The sequence below is a fragment of the Panthera tigris genome, chromosome F2 (genome assembly GCF_018350195.1).
Source record: "Panthera tigris isolate Pti1 chromosome F2, P.tigris_Pti1_mat1.1, whole genome shotgun sequence".
NCBI lineage: Eukaryota > Metazoa > Chordata > Mammalia > Carnivora > Felidae > Panthera > Panthera tigris.
This window is the reverse complement of record NC_056676.1, coordinates 78238083-78253106: the sequence shown is the minus strand read 5'-3', so window position 1 is coordinate 78253106 and position 15024 is coordinate 78238083. Positions and strand designations below refer to the sequence as shown.

Genomic DNA, 15024 nt, shown 5'->3' with positions numbered 1-15024 from the left:
TTATGTGAGCTCATGACTGCATGCCCATTTCACGGAGGAGGAGGCCCAAAGAGTAATGATGCTCTCACGTTCAGCAGCAGAGCAGGAGTTTGAATCCAGGCTTCTCACTCTTCCTTGAGGGCTGGGCCATTCCCAGAACAAACACGTGATGCTTTCACCCACTTGCTTTCTCAAAATGTCCTTCGTTCCGGAATTAAGAGGTTGGGGAAATTATGTAGATGCTTCCTCCCTCTCCGGGCACGGGAAGCATGGCTTCATTCCTAAAAAAGAAACTTAAAAAAAAAAAAAAGTTTATTTATTTATTTATTTATTTACTTACTTATTTACTTATTTTATTTATTTATTTATTTATTTATTTATTTATTTATTTAATTTATTTATTTATAGAAACAGAGAGAGAGAATCCCGAGCAGGCTCAGCACTGTCAGCCTATAGCCTAACTTGGGGCTCGATTTTGACAGTGATGAAATCAGCCACTGCCAGGCAGTCGGGGCCAAGTGGGCAGTGGGCAGGGGGATCCCTGCCGGGGGGGCCTGACCCAGTGCTCCTCTCTGGTTTCCACCCCTGTAGGGAGACACGGGAGCCACTGGGTTGGCTGGAGCTCCTGGACCCAAGGGAGAAAAAGGTGACGTGGTGAGTACGGGGCTGATGTGGGAGACCCGGGGCTTCCCCCAAGCATGCATGTTGCCACAGTGCACCGAGCCCCTAGTGGGAGCCAGACACCGAGCCACACGCTGCCCCCGGAATGGAGTCCAGGCTCTTCTCCAGGGCACGGGAGGCCCACAGAGGTGGCCCCAGCTGTGGCCCCAGCCCCATCCTGCACCTGCACCCCTCCCCCACTGATTCTGTGCGCCCAGATGGGCAGCTAGGAGTCTCCAAACTGGTCACTTCTCACTGGCCAGTGCACATGCTCTTTCCTCCATAAGGAATGATTTTGCTATCTTTCCACTCCCGGTTTTCCTCTCACCTCCCCTTTCTGACTGGCCCCTCTTTCCTCATATCCACATGGAACTGTGTAGGGTTCTCCAGGATATCCCTGTGGCCCCCGGAAAAGAAGCAGGGAACAGTGTCTGCCTGTGACTGGGCACTGGTGTCAGATGTACAAGCAAAACCTACAAAGTAGGCATCACAGGGGTAGTCAAAGAGCAAGGGGGAAATCATTCTCTTATTTAAAGTTTAGTTGTTTATTTTGGGAGAGAAAGAGAGGGCACATGATCAGGGGAGGGGCAGAGAGATGGGGAGAGAAAGAGAATCCCAAGCAGGCTCCACGTGTCCATGCAGAGCCCGACGTGGGGCTTGAACTCACAACGCTGGGATCATGACCTGAGCTAAAATCAAAAGTTGGACGCTCAACCAACTGAGCCACCCATGTACCCCAGAGGGAAATCATTCTTAAAGAAGGAAAGGCAGGTGTTATGACAGCATCACATCAAATCCAGAATCTAAGTAAAGAGAAATTGCTAAAAAGAAGAACCAAATGGAAATTCTAGAGCTGGAATTGGAACTGAAATGAAAAGGGTAATCAGTAGAGCGTCTTGACAGTAGGTCTGAACTGGCTGCAGAAAGAGCTGACGTTCTTGCAGACAGATCGATCGTGATCATGTAATCTGAAGACTAGAGAGAATCAGGAAGGCGGAAAATGAGCAGAGCCTCGGAGTGGACCAGAATGCTCATAAGGGAGCAGAAAGCGTATTCAAAGAAATAATGGTGAAAAAAATCCCAATTATGGTGAAAAGCAGTATTGTACCTGTTCAAGAAGCTCTGTGAGCTTGGTTCAAGGTAAGCAGAAAGAGATCCGTCTCAGAATGATTGTAGTAAAAATGCTAAAAGAGAACCTTTTAAAAATATGTTGATTGATTGATTGATTGATTGATTTAGACAAACAGAGAATCCCAAGCAGGCTCAGCACTGTCAGCCTATAGCCTGACTTGGGGCTCGATCTCACAAACCATGAGATCATCACCTGAGCTGAAATCGAGAGTTGGTCGCTCAACTGACAGAGCCACCGGGGTGCCCTGAGAAACTTTTGAAAGCAGCAAGAGAAAGAAATGAGTCGCTGTGTACAAAGAAGCCCCGTAAGAACATTGGCTGACTGACCCTTCAGGAATCACAGAGGCCAGAATGCAGCGGGGGTGACCAGGGCAAAGTTGCCCATCACGGCCGTGTCCGATTGGGCATCTAACAGACAGGTGTGGTGACAATGGCACAAGGTCCGGGCAGGAGGGACTAGAGCTGTGTACAGAGCCGTGTGTTTATAAACCCCACTGGAAATAGTATAAGTCTGAAATAGATCATGATAAGGTAAGATGTGCCCGGTACACCCAAGAGCAACCTCTAAGAAATGAAACAAAAATATGCAGTGAAAGTGGTATCAAAGATATTAAGATGTTACTAAAAAATACTTAATGCCAAAAAAAGTCATAAGGAGGAAAAAAGAGACAACAACAAAACGATAGGAGACATGCTTGTTCCAGAAACATGCTTGTAATCCAAGGCACTTGTACATCAAAGCGAATTTCCAGAACCATTGGCTCAGTTGTGATCATGTGACACTTGGCGTCACGTCCGACTCGTATTGCAAGACATCTCTCGTTTATGAAGCAGACATTTATTAGAAATGTTTGCTCATCTTGTGGAACACTCGCAGAACAAGTTACAATCCAAGGTTTTACTGTGTGTCAGTAATCATGCAACATGTTCAGGCTGGACATAAAAACAAGATCAGCTCTGCCCTGTCTACAGCCGACACTTGAGATTCAAAGGTGCAAACAGCTTGAAAGTAAAAGGATGGGAGATACATATTCTGAAAATAGAAAACTTACAAATTGGGAGTGACCATGCTAATATCAGACTAAAAATAGACTTTAAAACCCGAAGCTCATGGAAGTAAAGAGGGATATTTGATCATGAGAAAAGTGTCGGTCTTTCAAGCATAGATAACAGTTGTAAACACATGGGCACCTAACAAGAGTCCAAAATCCGTGAAGCAACAAGTGACAGAATGGAAGGGAGGAGTAGGTAACTCAGCAGTGATGGTTAGAGACCTCAGCGCCTCGCTAGTGATGCCAGTGACGCCTACAGTCACCAGGACGGTGGAGAAATTGGGACCCTCATAACATTGCTGGTCCAAAATGGCACAGCTGCTTTGGAAAACACCCTGGCTGTCCTTAAACGGTTAAACAGAATTACCATGTGACTCAGCAGTCCCACTTGGAGATATATATTCAAAAGAAATGAAGACATATGCTCAAACAAACCCTGTGCACAAATGCTCACAGAAGCATTATTCATAATAACCAAAAAGTAAGAACAACCCAGATGTTCATCATGTGATGAATGGATAAATAAGATATGTGATACACTCACCCAGTGGCATGTTATTCAGCAGGAAATTGGAGTATTGCCACATGTTACGGCATGGATGGACCTTGAAACCGCTTTGCGAAGAAATCACCACTGGCTGTGAAGCCAGCTGTCACCCACATGTCATGGGATTACATGCATATGAAGTGTCTAGAGGAGACCAGCCTACAGAGATGAAATCGATTCGTGTTTGCCCAGGACAGAGGGTGGGGGGTGGGGGAGGATGCGAGGAGTGACCGCTAGTGGGTGTGGACTTCTTTCTCAGCTGATGAAAACATCCTAGAACATTGATCATGGTGGTTGTTGCCCAGCTCTGTAAATATGCTAAAAACTATTGACTGGTACACTTTACACAGCAGGTGGATTCTATCTCCGTAGAGCTCACAAGGAAAAAAAAAATAATGGTACCATAATATTGAGTTGTTGGAAAAATTAGATGGGGTAATACCCACGAGAATCAACACTCAGTAAGGGTTAGCATCTCTTCTGGAAGCTCCTGGGCAGGGCTGACGGGAAAGCATCTGACCCTTTGAGACCCTGGGGTGCTGATGCCATGTGTGACATCATGCCTGGAGACGCTCTCTAGTAAACCTTTGCTTCCTGCTTTCCTTTTCTAGGGCAGGGGGCCTTTTGTCCATGGAGAGAAGGGTGAAAAGGTAAGCATGTCCCTTTTATCGCTCCTCTGGGGGCTGTGCAGCTGGCCGGGGAGCACAGTGTGGAAGGTCGCCTGGGTTTGGGAGAGGTGGTCCACTGTCATGCCGTCCGTAAGAGTCCGAGGGGAGCGAGTAGCCTCGGCGTGTCCTCCCCTGACTTGGGCAGTTGGAGCACGTGCAGTGGCCAGCGCTTCCCGGCAGCAACGAGCATGAGTGAGCACGATTGGAGGGAAGCGTCCCTGTAGGACGTGGGTGGCTGACACGTGAAGGAGCAGAGGGTGCTTGCTGGCACCCGTGGGGAGCAGGACACGGAGCCACAGAAGTGCTTTGAAGAGCAGCACTAAGGAGGACGTTGAATAGAGCGTGTTCGGGCCTTGTGTGCAGTTTGGGAAGGTCTGTGCCTGGTCAGACACGCTGGGCAAGTTTGAGTCGCAGGTGCCAGATGGGTGTGAGGCGAAAGGACCAGAGGAGTCCTCAGGAGGCTTGCAGAAGTTTCAAGGGGAGATGGTGAGGAGCAGCGGGAGAGGCAGGCAGGGCGGTGGGGGGGACGGGAGGGGGGGCGCGTGCGTGTTCTCCCCAGATATGGGTGTTGCACCTTCTCTCACTTCCTCATGACAAACAAAGCCCGACAGATCCTGGACATTGTGGTTCTTTCTGAAGAAAGCTTTTGTAAGTGGTTTGTCTATACGGAGAAATAAAAATCAGGGTGGCACTAAAATGCCATTCGTTGACTCGCACCAGCCATTAAAAATGTACCTGCGTGCCCCCCACCTTGCCCCGTCCAGGAGACAGCCACAGGACTTCTAGGCGTGTATTTGTGCTAATGATTCACCAGAGTGCAGGGCTCAGAATGCACCGCTGATGGACCCTGGATGGTTTTGTCCTCACACCCTCGCGTAGGGCTGGCTGTACGAGCAGGTGCCGCTCTGTCCCCTTACTGGGGAAACAGCTTTCATGTGGCCAGCCCGTTCTCTCCCTGCAGGTACCCTTTTACCAAGTACTTTCACCCCAGAGGTTTCCTCCACAGAGATAAATCACGGACGCACAGAAGTTCGCACTCCGCGTTTTACTCTGTGTAAGTCGTGAGACTGGACACGAGCATGTGCCGTGTAGTAGGCAGAGGGTGAACTAAGTTACCGCACAGCTAAAGAATGCAGTGGTACTCAGGGATGCCAGACCACATTTAGACCAACGATTAATGACCTAGAAAATGAAAATAGTATTTTGTTAATTTTGAAAGCACATGGGAAAACATCTATACAGTGTGACCCTAGCCCTGGGTGTGTGTGTGCATGTGTGTGCACGCACAATCACTCCTACAGGAGAGCAGTCTGAGAGCCAGCGTGGTACACAGCACAGCATGACTTTGCCACCAGTTTTGCAGTCTGGGTGTCCTGACACTGAAGACGGGACTGGCGGCCACCATCCATCCTTCCGGTGTGGTTTAAAAGCCCAGCACCTGGAGGCAAGATGCTCAAAGTCAGTAACCACTTTTGTCTATTGTTGCCAGCTTCCCAGGCTCCTGTGGGCCCAGAGCACAGGGATTAGCAAGATACCCGGATGTTCCTATCAGGACTGGGGTTGCCGGAGCCCTTGAAGTCCGGGTGCTGGGCCCAGGTGGTGCTTGGTGGGCGATACCAACATGCGTCTCCTGGACCAGCACGTCCTCTGGCTGGAGAGGTGTCCCCAGGCAGGAAGTGATGGGCCTCTTTTCTCTTTTGAGCAGTAGGTGCTGCTGGGCCTTGTCTGTTCTGGTTTAGCTCAGAAGGAGCAGCGTTATTCTCCTGATGCCTGGAGCCACCTCCCTGGTGCCCCAGACCCCTGCCTGCAGCACCACATTCAGGACTCGAAGCTGCCAGCTCACAGTCCCAGCCGGGGAGACCTTACATACTTGGTGCTGGCAGGACAGATGGGCAGCTGGACAGACTCTACCAGTTCTGGCTCTGTCCTTAGTTGACATTCTCTTGCAGTTGGACATTTTTAGCAAAGTCTGAGTCTGGAATCTGCCACATATTAGCTGTGTGATTTGGGGTGAGTCACCTCCCTCTCTGGGCCTCTGCTTCATCATCTGTAAAAGCGAGGGGGTGGGACGAGATGATGCATAAAGGCTCTTGCAGGCGGCAGCTCTGAGACTTGGGAATCAGCCCAACCCAGCCCGATTCCCCAGGGCTGTCTTCTGCAGCTTAGAATCTCTGCTTCCCCCTCGAGGATGAGCCAGGGCCAGGGTGGGTCACGGGGACTGATAGAGTCCACAGAGCAGAGAAGGTCACCGGTGACTAATGCATTTGGACAGGGCCCAACAAACTTCTGCACTTGAATATTGTCCCCATAGCAGGTGCCTCGAGTGAGGGGATTGGATGGACTGGAGCCCAGTGGGTCCAGGGATTGTATTTCTCTGATTGTGGCTGTGTGTCTTGTGTTTCTGGCATGTAATTAACTGTGAGGATGTGTGTCGGCCTCTAGGAGGGCCAGCGTGCCCCATACCTTAGGTCTCGTGATGAAGACAGTGCATTAGGGAGGGCACTACTTACGCCTGTTTCACAGATGGGGAGAATAAAGCTTAGAGCTCAAGTGACCTGCCCAGGGTCACAAGTTAATGGGATGGTGGGAAACATAATCGCTGGTTATTACTAAAGGGAAGGGCAGGCAGCTGGAGGGCTGATTAAAGCCCCCCTTCCCCAGCAGCTGAGAAAACTGGCTCTCAGAGAAGGTGGGTGACTGGCCCAAGGTCACGCAGCTCTTGGCCTCCTGACTCTCCTTGGCTCCCACATCAGATGCCCTAGACCATTGCATGGTGCCATATTCCTGGACTGCTTCTGCCCCTTGTCTTGGAAGCTGATCTCCTCTCTGGTTCCCATATTCACCAGAGAGTTCTTGGGGCCAGTCTCCCCCAGTGTTTTAATATATGTGAAATCAGACTAAGGTCAGGGGGGGCAGCCTTTTAGGGGATGCCCCCAAACTGCTGCCCACAGCCCAGGTGTTGTGGCCGTAAAGGGAGAGGAAAGGAGGATGAACCTCCGAAGCATCTGGGGCACAGCTGGCATCAGGCATGGGCTTTGCCACATGAGTGGATGGATGAATGGATTTGAGGCTCCGTCACCCAGGACTGAGGACCAGCTTCACCCAGTAGGGAGATCACAGACTGCGTGGAGGAGACCCAGCTTCAGAATCTGGCTCCACCTCGTGCTGACCCCATGTCCGTCCTTGGTCTACTCTGAGCCTCAGTTTCCTCATCTGTGAAAGGGGGAAGGGGATGGTAATGGTTCCCACCACCGAAGGAGGCAGTGTACATGAAGGGGTTGATGCAGTGCCTATCGAGCTGGTGATGCTCTGTTCCTGTTCCTCCCATAATCTTCAGTTAATTTCCAGCTCATTTGGTGGTGGTGATGAGGGCATATAGCCGCTGCTCTGGGCTGGGCTGGATCAATTCGGGTGCAGTCAGAGAGAGCAGGGAGGGGTGATGACCTCAGTGCCCTCTGCCCTGGGTTCTTCCCTGCAGAGAAGATTGACCAGCACAGTGAGATGCTGGCATGAGGGTTCCTTTGGGTGGGCACTGAGTCGGTCTGGGTGCCATGGAGGTGAAGTCTGCGGCATTAGCCAGACCGTGAGCCCCACCAGTGGAAAGATTTAGAAACAACAGAAACAAGACCAAAATGTGAGTTTCCAGTGAGCTTCTTCGTGGTGCATCCTGGGGGTCTTTCTGCTGTGGGGACCAATGCTGCCTCTGGAGGAACCCAGAGCCACTGGGTTGTGTCCCGTTCCTGGGCCCACAGCGCCCTCTGGTGTCTGCACGCCAGAGCATCTGCTCCAATTTCCCTCTGCAGGGCTCCTGCCTAATGTGACACTGGGCACATCTCTGCCGCTCTGGGGCTGTCGTCTTTTTTTTAGAAACCTGGCACCTGGGGGGGAAGGAGGGAAGAGGAAGTCTTGGTTTTGTGCTCAGACCTGGGTTCAGGTGATGGAAGGAAAGCAGGTTTGGGGAGCTGGGCAGACATGGCTTGGATCCCATCTCTGCAGAGGCTGGGTGATCTTCGGCTGGTGTGTCCCTGAGCCTCAGTGTCCCCTCTATAAAGTGGGTGCAGTGGTGCCTTCCCTGTGTGGCAGTTGTGGGGATCATGGGAGGTTGCTCATGCCTGTAAAAGCACCTGGCTTAGTCCCCGGCTCAGGTAAGCACACGTAAAAATCCGTTCCTTGCCTTTCTTGTCCTTCTGCTGGAAATTGCCAAAACCCGGAGAAGAGTAATGTGTGTTTCTTCAGCGGAAAGCATTCAAGTACCTTGTATGAGAGAGGGTGGTGGGTTCACAGAGCCCTAAAACCTGGGTTGGGGCCCCCACCAGGGGCTCGTTCACCGGTTCCGTGGAGGAAACACGTGCTTGAGCACAGCCATGTGGTCCAGCGTGTGATTCTTGCGGGTCCCTAGATAAGCCGGGTTGTGGCCTCCACCCGCCATGCTGTTGACACACGCTCAGGACCCTGTCTGAGCCTCAGGGGACGGAGGAGCAGAGGACGGTCACATCAGCAGAGCACCCCAAGGGTTTCCTAGGATAGTAGGTGTTGTACTGGGGGGGGGGCGGTGGCGAGAAGATGCAACCCCCCAAAAATGTCTAGGAAATTATCATGAGCACAATTCATATGAAAGGAAAGACAGAAACAGAAACAAAAATACCACAAGCTGACTCTGTCTTTTGCAAGTACTCGTGACAACTACAATGGCAACGAGAAATGGGAAACAAGCTAATGGAGTATCACATTGCAGCAGCCAGATGGGCATAAGTGAGAATTAGGAACACCTTACGATAGGGAGCTATGCATGCAACATAATGCAAATGAAATAGAGGCCAGGAAGCCCTACGTGCTCACACATAAAAAGACGTGTGTGCGGTGCAAACAACCAGCACGTTGGGGCAGTGGGATTTGGGGGGTTCCATATGTCTTGTTAATTACTCTTCCTGGTGCTACAACATCTGTAAACATTTAACCAAAGACTAAGTCTTAACATAATGAAAATCCTTTTAAATATAGTACATTCACAATGTTTGTGTGTGAAATCTCCAAGCGGCGTGATTTTGGAGTGCGGACCCCTGGACGGCATGACGGCTGTGGGTCCAGATGGCAGGACAGGGCAGTGGCTGAGGACTGGGCTTTGGGAACCTGGAGCTGCCCCTCTCCTGCCACATAACCTTGGGGAGGTCTCCACTGCTCTTAGTGCCTCAGTTTCCTCTCCTGTGCATAAGAGAGACTAGAAAGAACCACGCTCTCCTAACGTTGACATGAGGGTTCATTAAATAAGGGGATCCAGGAAAGAACTTCACAGGCTCCTGCTAAATAACGACTTTGGCAAGCATTAGCAAGAGTCAAGTGCAAGCCATCCACCCTCCAATTCCCTGAGCAGGAGGATCCGTTCAGACACATTATCTAAGTTAGACCCAACCATACAAGCTCAGTACTTCTGCTTCGAAGCCTGGAGGCAGATGTTCTCTCCCTGGGCCCACGGCTGTGAGGGTGACAGCCTTGACGCTCCTCCAGCCATTTTTGCTGCAGTGAAATGAGCCAGTTGGAGCAGGGCGAGGTGACCCTCAGAGGTCGGCCCCGAAATGGATCCTTGTAAGTGATGCTGCTGAGCGACCATGCGGGCAGCATCTCCGGCTGCTCAGACACACCACACGCTGCATTTCCTGCCAGCGTTGTCTTTATGAACAGCAGCCGGCACTAATACTCCAATTAGAGTGGGGTTGGGGTGTGGAAGGGGCCCCAGGCAGGGTCAGTCAAGACCAGGGTACAGAGGTGGGGCAGGGCTGGGTGCCTGGAGTGGCACACCGTAGGGACAGCATAGGGAGAGAGCTCCACAGCCCCTCATCAGTGCTGCTCACACGTTGCAGGTAACAAGGGCATTTGAGACCTGTAGGGGATGAAATAGGGGCACAGTGTCCCATAGAGCCATGCTTGGGTCAGCAACTCAGTACTCAGCATTTGGTAGAAGGGAAGAAACTCAAAAACAACAACGACCAGAAAGTCCTTTCTTAAGCATTTCTGCAGAAATCCATATGGCGATAAATAAAAGTTCAGATGGATTTTGTGCTCAGATTTCACGGTGTGGTGCACCGGAAAAAATATACGAGCAAACAGAAGAAACTCGGCCGAGTTTAGTGGGCTGGCTGGCTCAGGTCACGCAAACATCAGTTCCTTGTCTTTTATGGCTTTTTTCCAATCTTCCCGGGATCACAAACCCGACAGGACAAACTCGGTAAAGGAGGAAACTGAGTCAAACCAGTAGCCGAGGTGTCGCCTTCTCAAAATTTTGACTGAACATCCTGAAGGGAATGCCGGGGCCGTGAGCAATGAGCCGGAGTGTCCTGGGGTCCTCGTGTCCTAGGAGAGCCTTTGTGCAGTGGGTCATCACGAAGCTGAAGAAATAAGATGCTGAGTGGAAAACTCGGGAGAGTCCAAGGTCATCAGGATGCAACTAAGAAGGGTTGTTTGGAACCAGGTTCATAGTGGTTGGCAGAGGCAGCCTGGTCCCTGGGTCTGGAAGACTAGGTTCTGCAGGTGTTCCCCCAAGGACAAAGAGGCATCCTCCACGTTGCTGTGGACCCTGAAGTCTCCAGCCTCTCAGGAAAGGCAGCCAGCTGGAGAGAAATTGGGGACCCACCTGCCAAGAAGTCACTCCCAGCAGTGGGGCAGGGCACCTGGAAGCCCTCAGTTCCAACTGTCCTTCTCTAAGACATGCCATCTTGTCCGAAACATGCAAGTGGCCGTGAATTTACGTTTGATTATAAAATGCTGCTGTGACACTGTTCCCTACCGGGCTGTGCTCAGCATCAAGCGTTAGCTGGCAGATAAACTCCACGTGTTTGGAGTGCACGTCACACCTGCTGCTGTGACGGGGCCCCAAGACACCCTTCTCCCCCTGCATCTGTGTCTTGCCGATTCTGCGCTCATGTTCCCAGGGCTTCCTCTTGGTGTTTCTCCTCCCTGAGACTGCTTCCTCCTTGTGCATCCACCAGTGTGCTCTGCCTCTTGGAATACCAGAGATGCTTCTGACCCAGTAACCTTCGAGCCCTCATTCATGGGGCCAGGAGGCCCCCCAGGGCACCATCTCATCCATTCCTCTCTCCGCAATTCATGGCAAAGCCATTGAGTCTTGGAAAACACACACATGGATGTTTTCACTGTAAGATGCTGTAGGAAGAGGGCAAGGTAGTTTATCATATGCTCTGGCTTGCTCAGAATCCTAACAGCTACCCATTTAGGGGCACACAGGGCACCCTCGGACTGGGGAGGGACAGTGAAATGAGGGACATGAGCCTTAAGGTATGATTAAGGCAACCGTTTGCACCTGAGAGCCCAGAGGATGATGAGGAGTGTCCACAAAAAAAGTCACTGGCCACTGTGCAGCTGATGGGGCAGAGCACGTAAGAGCTAGGAATGATCCCATTTAAGCCTGGTCTGAGCTCACTGAGGGCCTTTCCTGTGAAGCCTTCACGGCAGCGCCTGGCGATCTTATTGTGGGGAACAGTCAGACCAGCTGTCGCAATGGCACCAACATGGCAGACACACTGTGTGCTATCTCCAGGGTAAAGGACAGGTCCTCCCCTGAGCTACTTCTTCTCTTTGGTGTCTTTCAAGGCCAGGCTGTCTGAAATTGTGAGGTGATGTATCATGGAATCTTTGTAGAATGGCTTGCAGAATTGGTGGGGGGTGAAGGGAGGGCCTTTCCACATAGGGATTTTCTTCCTCTTGCCTCCTTTCTAGACCAGGGACCAGGAAAGGTTTCTAGAAACCACACAATGCTACTTCTACATGTGTGGGGTTTCTGGTGTAAGTGAAACGTGGCACAGCAAGGAGCAGTGGGCACATTTTTATTTCATGGATTCTTAGAGGATGTGGAGGCATTAGCAATAGGAGCCATGCACAGTCCAACGGCCAACATGTGGGGATTTTATCTGGAATGGCATAGTGACTTCATCTCAAAGAAAGTGCTGTGTTGTGGAAAGAATCCTAACCGCTTTTATTGAGCTCTTGGTGTGTGCCAGGCTGTTGAGTTTGAGTATCAGCCTCGTGCAGCCTCTTAGGGAGTCTGGGGCATGCCCAAAGTCACAGAGTGACCCGCTGTTATCCATGGCACTGGCCAGTGCCAGGTTTCCACCCTTCTCCGAAAGCAGTGCTGGTATCTGGGAATCCTTGACCCTCAACAACCGTGTCCCTTGTGGGAATTGGCTTATTTCATGTAATGACTGCATTGTGGAGCTTCTGAGCCATAAAATGTAAATTATACGTGTGTGTTTGTATGTGTGAAGCTTCTAAGATATATTTATGCCATTGCCTCTAGCTCTGGGTTCCTTTCTCTTTGCTCACGGCTGGCTTAATCAGCAGCCCCATCTCCTATTGTTAGCCTCTGCATTAATGTGCATTATTCATGGTTATCGAGTTGGATAACTGTGGTTGAAGGCCTTCTATTTTTATAATAATTAAAGGGTTTAGGGGAAAATAAGTTTAGCTGCTTCTCTGCCCTCACGTAGCCTTGTGGGTTGGGGGCAAAAGACTGAGAGAAAAATGGTGCCACAGCCCCTGTCCGTGGTGCTGAAGGACACGCTGGGGAAGTTTGAGTTCACGGGATCTCACAGCCCCAGGCAGAGCTGGAATAGGAAAGTCTGCACCTTTCCCCAGCTCTGTCTGACACTCAGGCACTTGCCAAGTCTAATGGGCCAGTCACAGGACCAAGGGCTTAGTATGGGGTGGGGAGCACTTGTGAGGAGGACAAATGCTGGGCTGCAGGACCGTTGGATGGGGCAGGAGACAGGGGAGGCTAAAGATGTTGACCCTGGACACAGCCTGGCGGCTTCAGACCCTGCTTGGCCACTTGGCAGCTGTGTGACATTGTGCAGTTCCTCAACCCCTTAGCCCTTAATTTCTTCTTCTATAAATTGGTGACTGATGCTACCTGTCTTAGAGAGTTGCTCGTAAGGACAAAATGACCCAATGAAAATAAAGACTTATATTTGTAAAAAAAAGTGCTCATAAATATTAAGTATAATTACCATTACACCAGCATAGTGTTACATTTTTTATACACCAGATGATGTCTTCAGCATCCCGGCCGTCGGTGAGGTCTTATCCCCAGGGGTGGCTGGCAGTTGTGAAATGTCCGGGCTCCCGCTGTCTCCTGAGGATGGCCTCACTGTAAGTCTGTCGGCCTCCCAAAGCCTGGAGAGTGTTATTGGAAATTTGTGTTCCAGATGGGGTGTGTTGTGGTATGGGGTGTCCTTTCCTTTCCTCCGTTCATATAGAATAATTTGTAGAGCCTCTAAGAATCTAACAGCACCTGGTATCTGTGAGTACCGTGGTCTGCCAGGACTCGTGGACATGCTACTTAGCTTGGAGGTAAATACTGCTGCCCTCATTTTACAAGTGTATTCACCGTGTGACCAGGAACCATGTGAGTTTCTCTCTCCGTGTGCTCGGAGCTGTGCTCGTGTTTTCTGACCCCACAGCTGGCATTTATCAGTGCTGAGCAGTGTTTCTCAGACTTGCCAGCATCTGAATCACCAGGAGTGTTTATTAAACCAGTGTGCTGGGCCCCACACCCAGAGCGTCTGGTTCTGTGGACTGGGAGCCGGGCAGAGAATCTGTCTTTCTAGCAAGACCCAGGCAATGCTGATGCTGCTGGCCCAGGAGCCGCTCGTTGAGGGCCACTGCCCAGGGGACTCCTCAGACCCCACCTACAGGACCTATGGTCTCTTACCAGGTGAACCAAGAGTAATACTAACATGCTTGTCTAGCAATGAAGTGATCTCTTTGTCAACATTTGGAAAAAAGTCTGATAGTCAGTTAACCAAAAGAACAGGGGAAGTATCTTCTCTGTCTTTTGTCTGTATTTTTCCCAGTGAGTAACCACATAATTCCTGGACGTCTGGTTTGACAGCGGGTGTCCTGCCCCTTGTTACCCTCCTGGGGGCTCCCAGTGAGACCACAGAGGCAGTGTGTGGGGGCGGGGGTGGGCAGAGAGGTCCACCGAGACATGGCTTCAAGGTCCTGCCCCCTTCCCTGAGCCCTGATTATCTCCTGTAACGGGTTTCACGTACATCATCTATTGTCATCCTCTTAATCTGAGTGACTTCCTTTTTACAGGTGAAGAATGGGAGTTTGGATAGTTTACCCAAAATAATAATTTCTGATGCTTGTCTGAGTTTCCCTACATTTAAAGCCTTTCCCCATTGTCTCCAGGCATCTAACCCACCACCTTGGGCCAGAGGTAACAGTCCATCTCGTGTTACCTTTTGCGCAGGTGAAGGAGCTGCGACCTGGGAGGGGAAGTTGCTCATTCCACTCAGCTAACGGACGGCAGAGGCTCCTTGCCAGTTCATACCCTTCTCCTCTGGTCTAGTCCTGTTGCTTTCCCTTCTATCTTGTTCTTTATTTCTCTCTCTCTTTTCTTTTCTTTCCTTCCTTCCTTCCTTCCTTCCTTCCTTCCTTCCTTCCTTCCTTCCTTCCTTCCCTCCCTCCTTCCTTCCTTCCCTTCATTTCCCTCCTTTTGTTATACTTTACCATGGATCCTTAGCTACACATATCCCCTTTAAAACATTCCCTGTACCTGACTTGACCAATTCCTGGAGCATCTCCGTTCTTCTCCTTTTTTGACCCTCCCCGCCGGTTTAAGAATGGGTTTCTCATTCTCAGGAGAATGCAAACAACTGTCATTTTAATTACGTCCACACCCCTTTTTCCATCTGAGAGCAGTGTGGGTCTCTATCCTACAAATGATGAAGTGGGGCTCAGAGACAGTGAGTGGGTTTCATGACGGGATCGGGCAGGCGACCCAGAGCTGTAACTTGCCCTTTGCAAAGACGCTGCCGTCAGCTGATGGGGAGTCCACCTGGGGGATTTTGGAAGGTGTGTTACAGGGCATGGTGGTGTTCTGGGAGGCCAAGCTTAGGGGACACAAAAACATACAATAGTTGAGTCAGGTTGACAATTTTCATAAGAGCAGAAACCCATCTGATAAATGCCT

At 50.6% G+C, this 15024-nt stretch overlaps 1 protein-coding gene across 1 annotated transcript in view; it reads left to right on the top strand.

The window, feature by feature from the left end:
* The window catches only part of COL22A1 (collagen type XXII alpha 1 chain), a 257921-nt gene that overhangs the window by 79658 nt on the left and 163239 nt on the right, over window positions 1–15024 (top strand). Inside the window, exons 11-12 of the mRNA XM_042973098.1 lie at window positions 571–633; window positions 3981–4019. Coding sequence (XP_042829032.1) covers window positions 571–633; window positions 3981–4019 — 102 coding nt within the window. The remainder of the gene's footprint in view (window positions 1–570; window positions 634–3980; window positions 4020–15024) is intronic.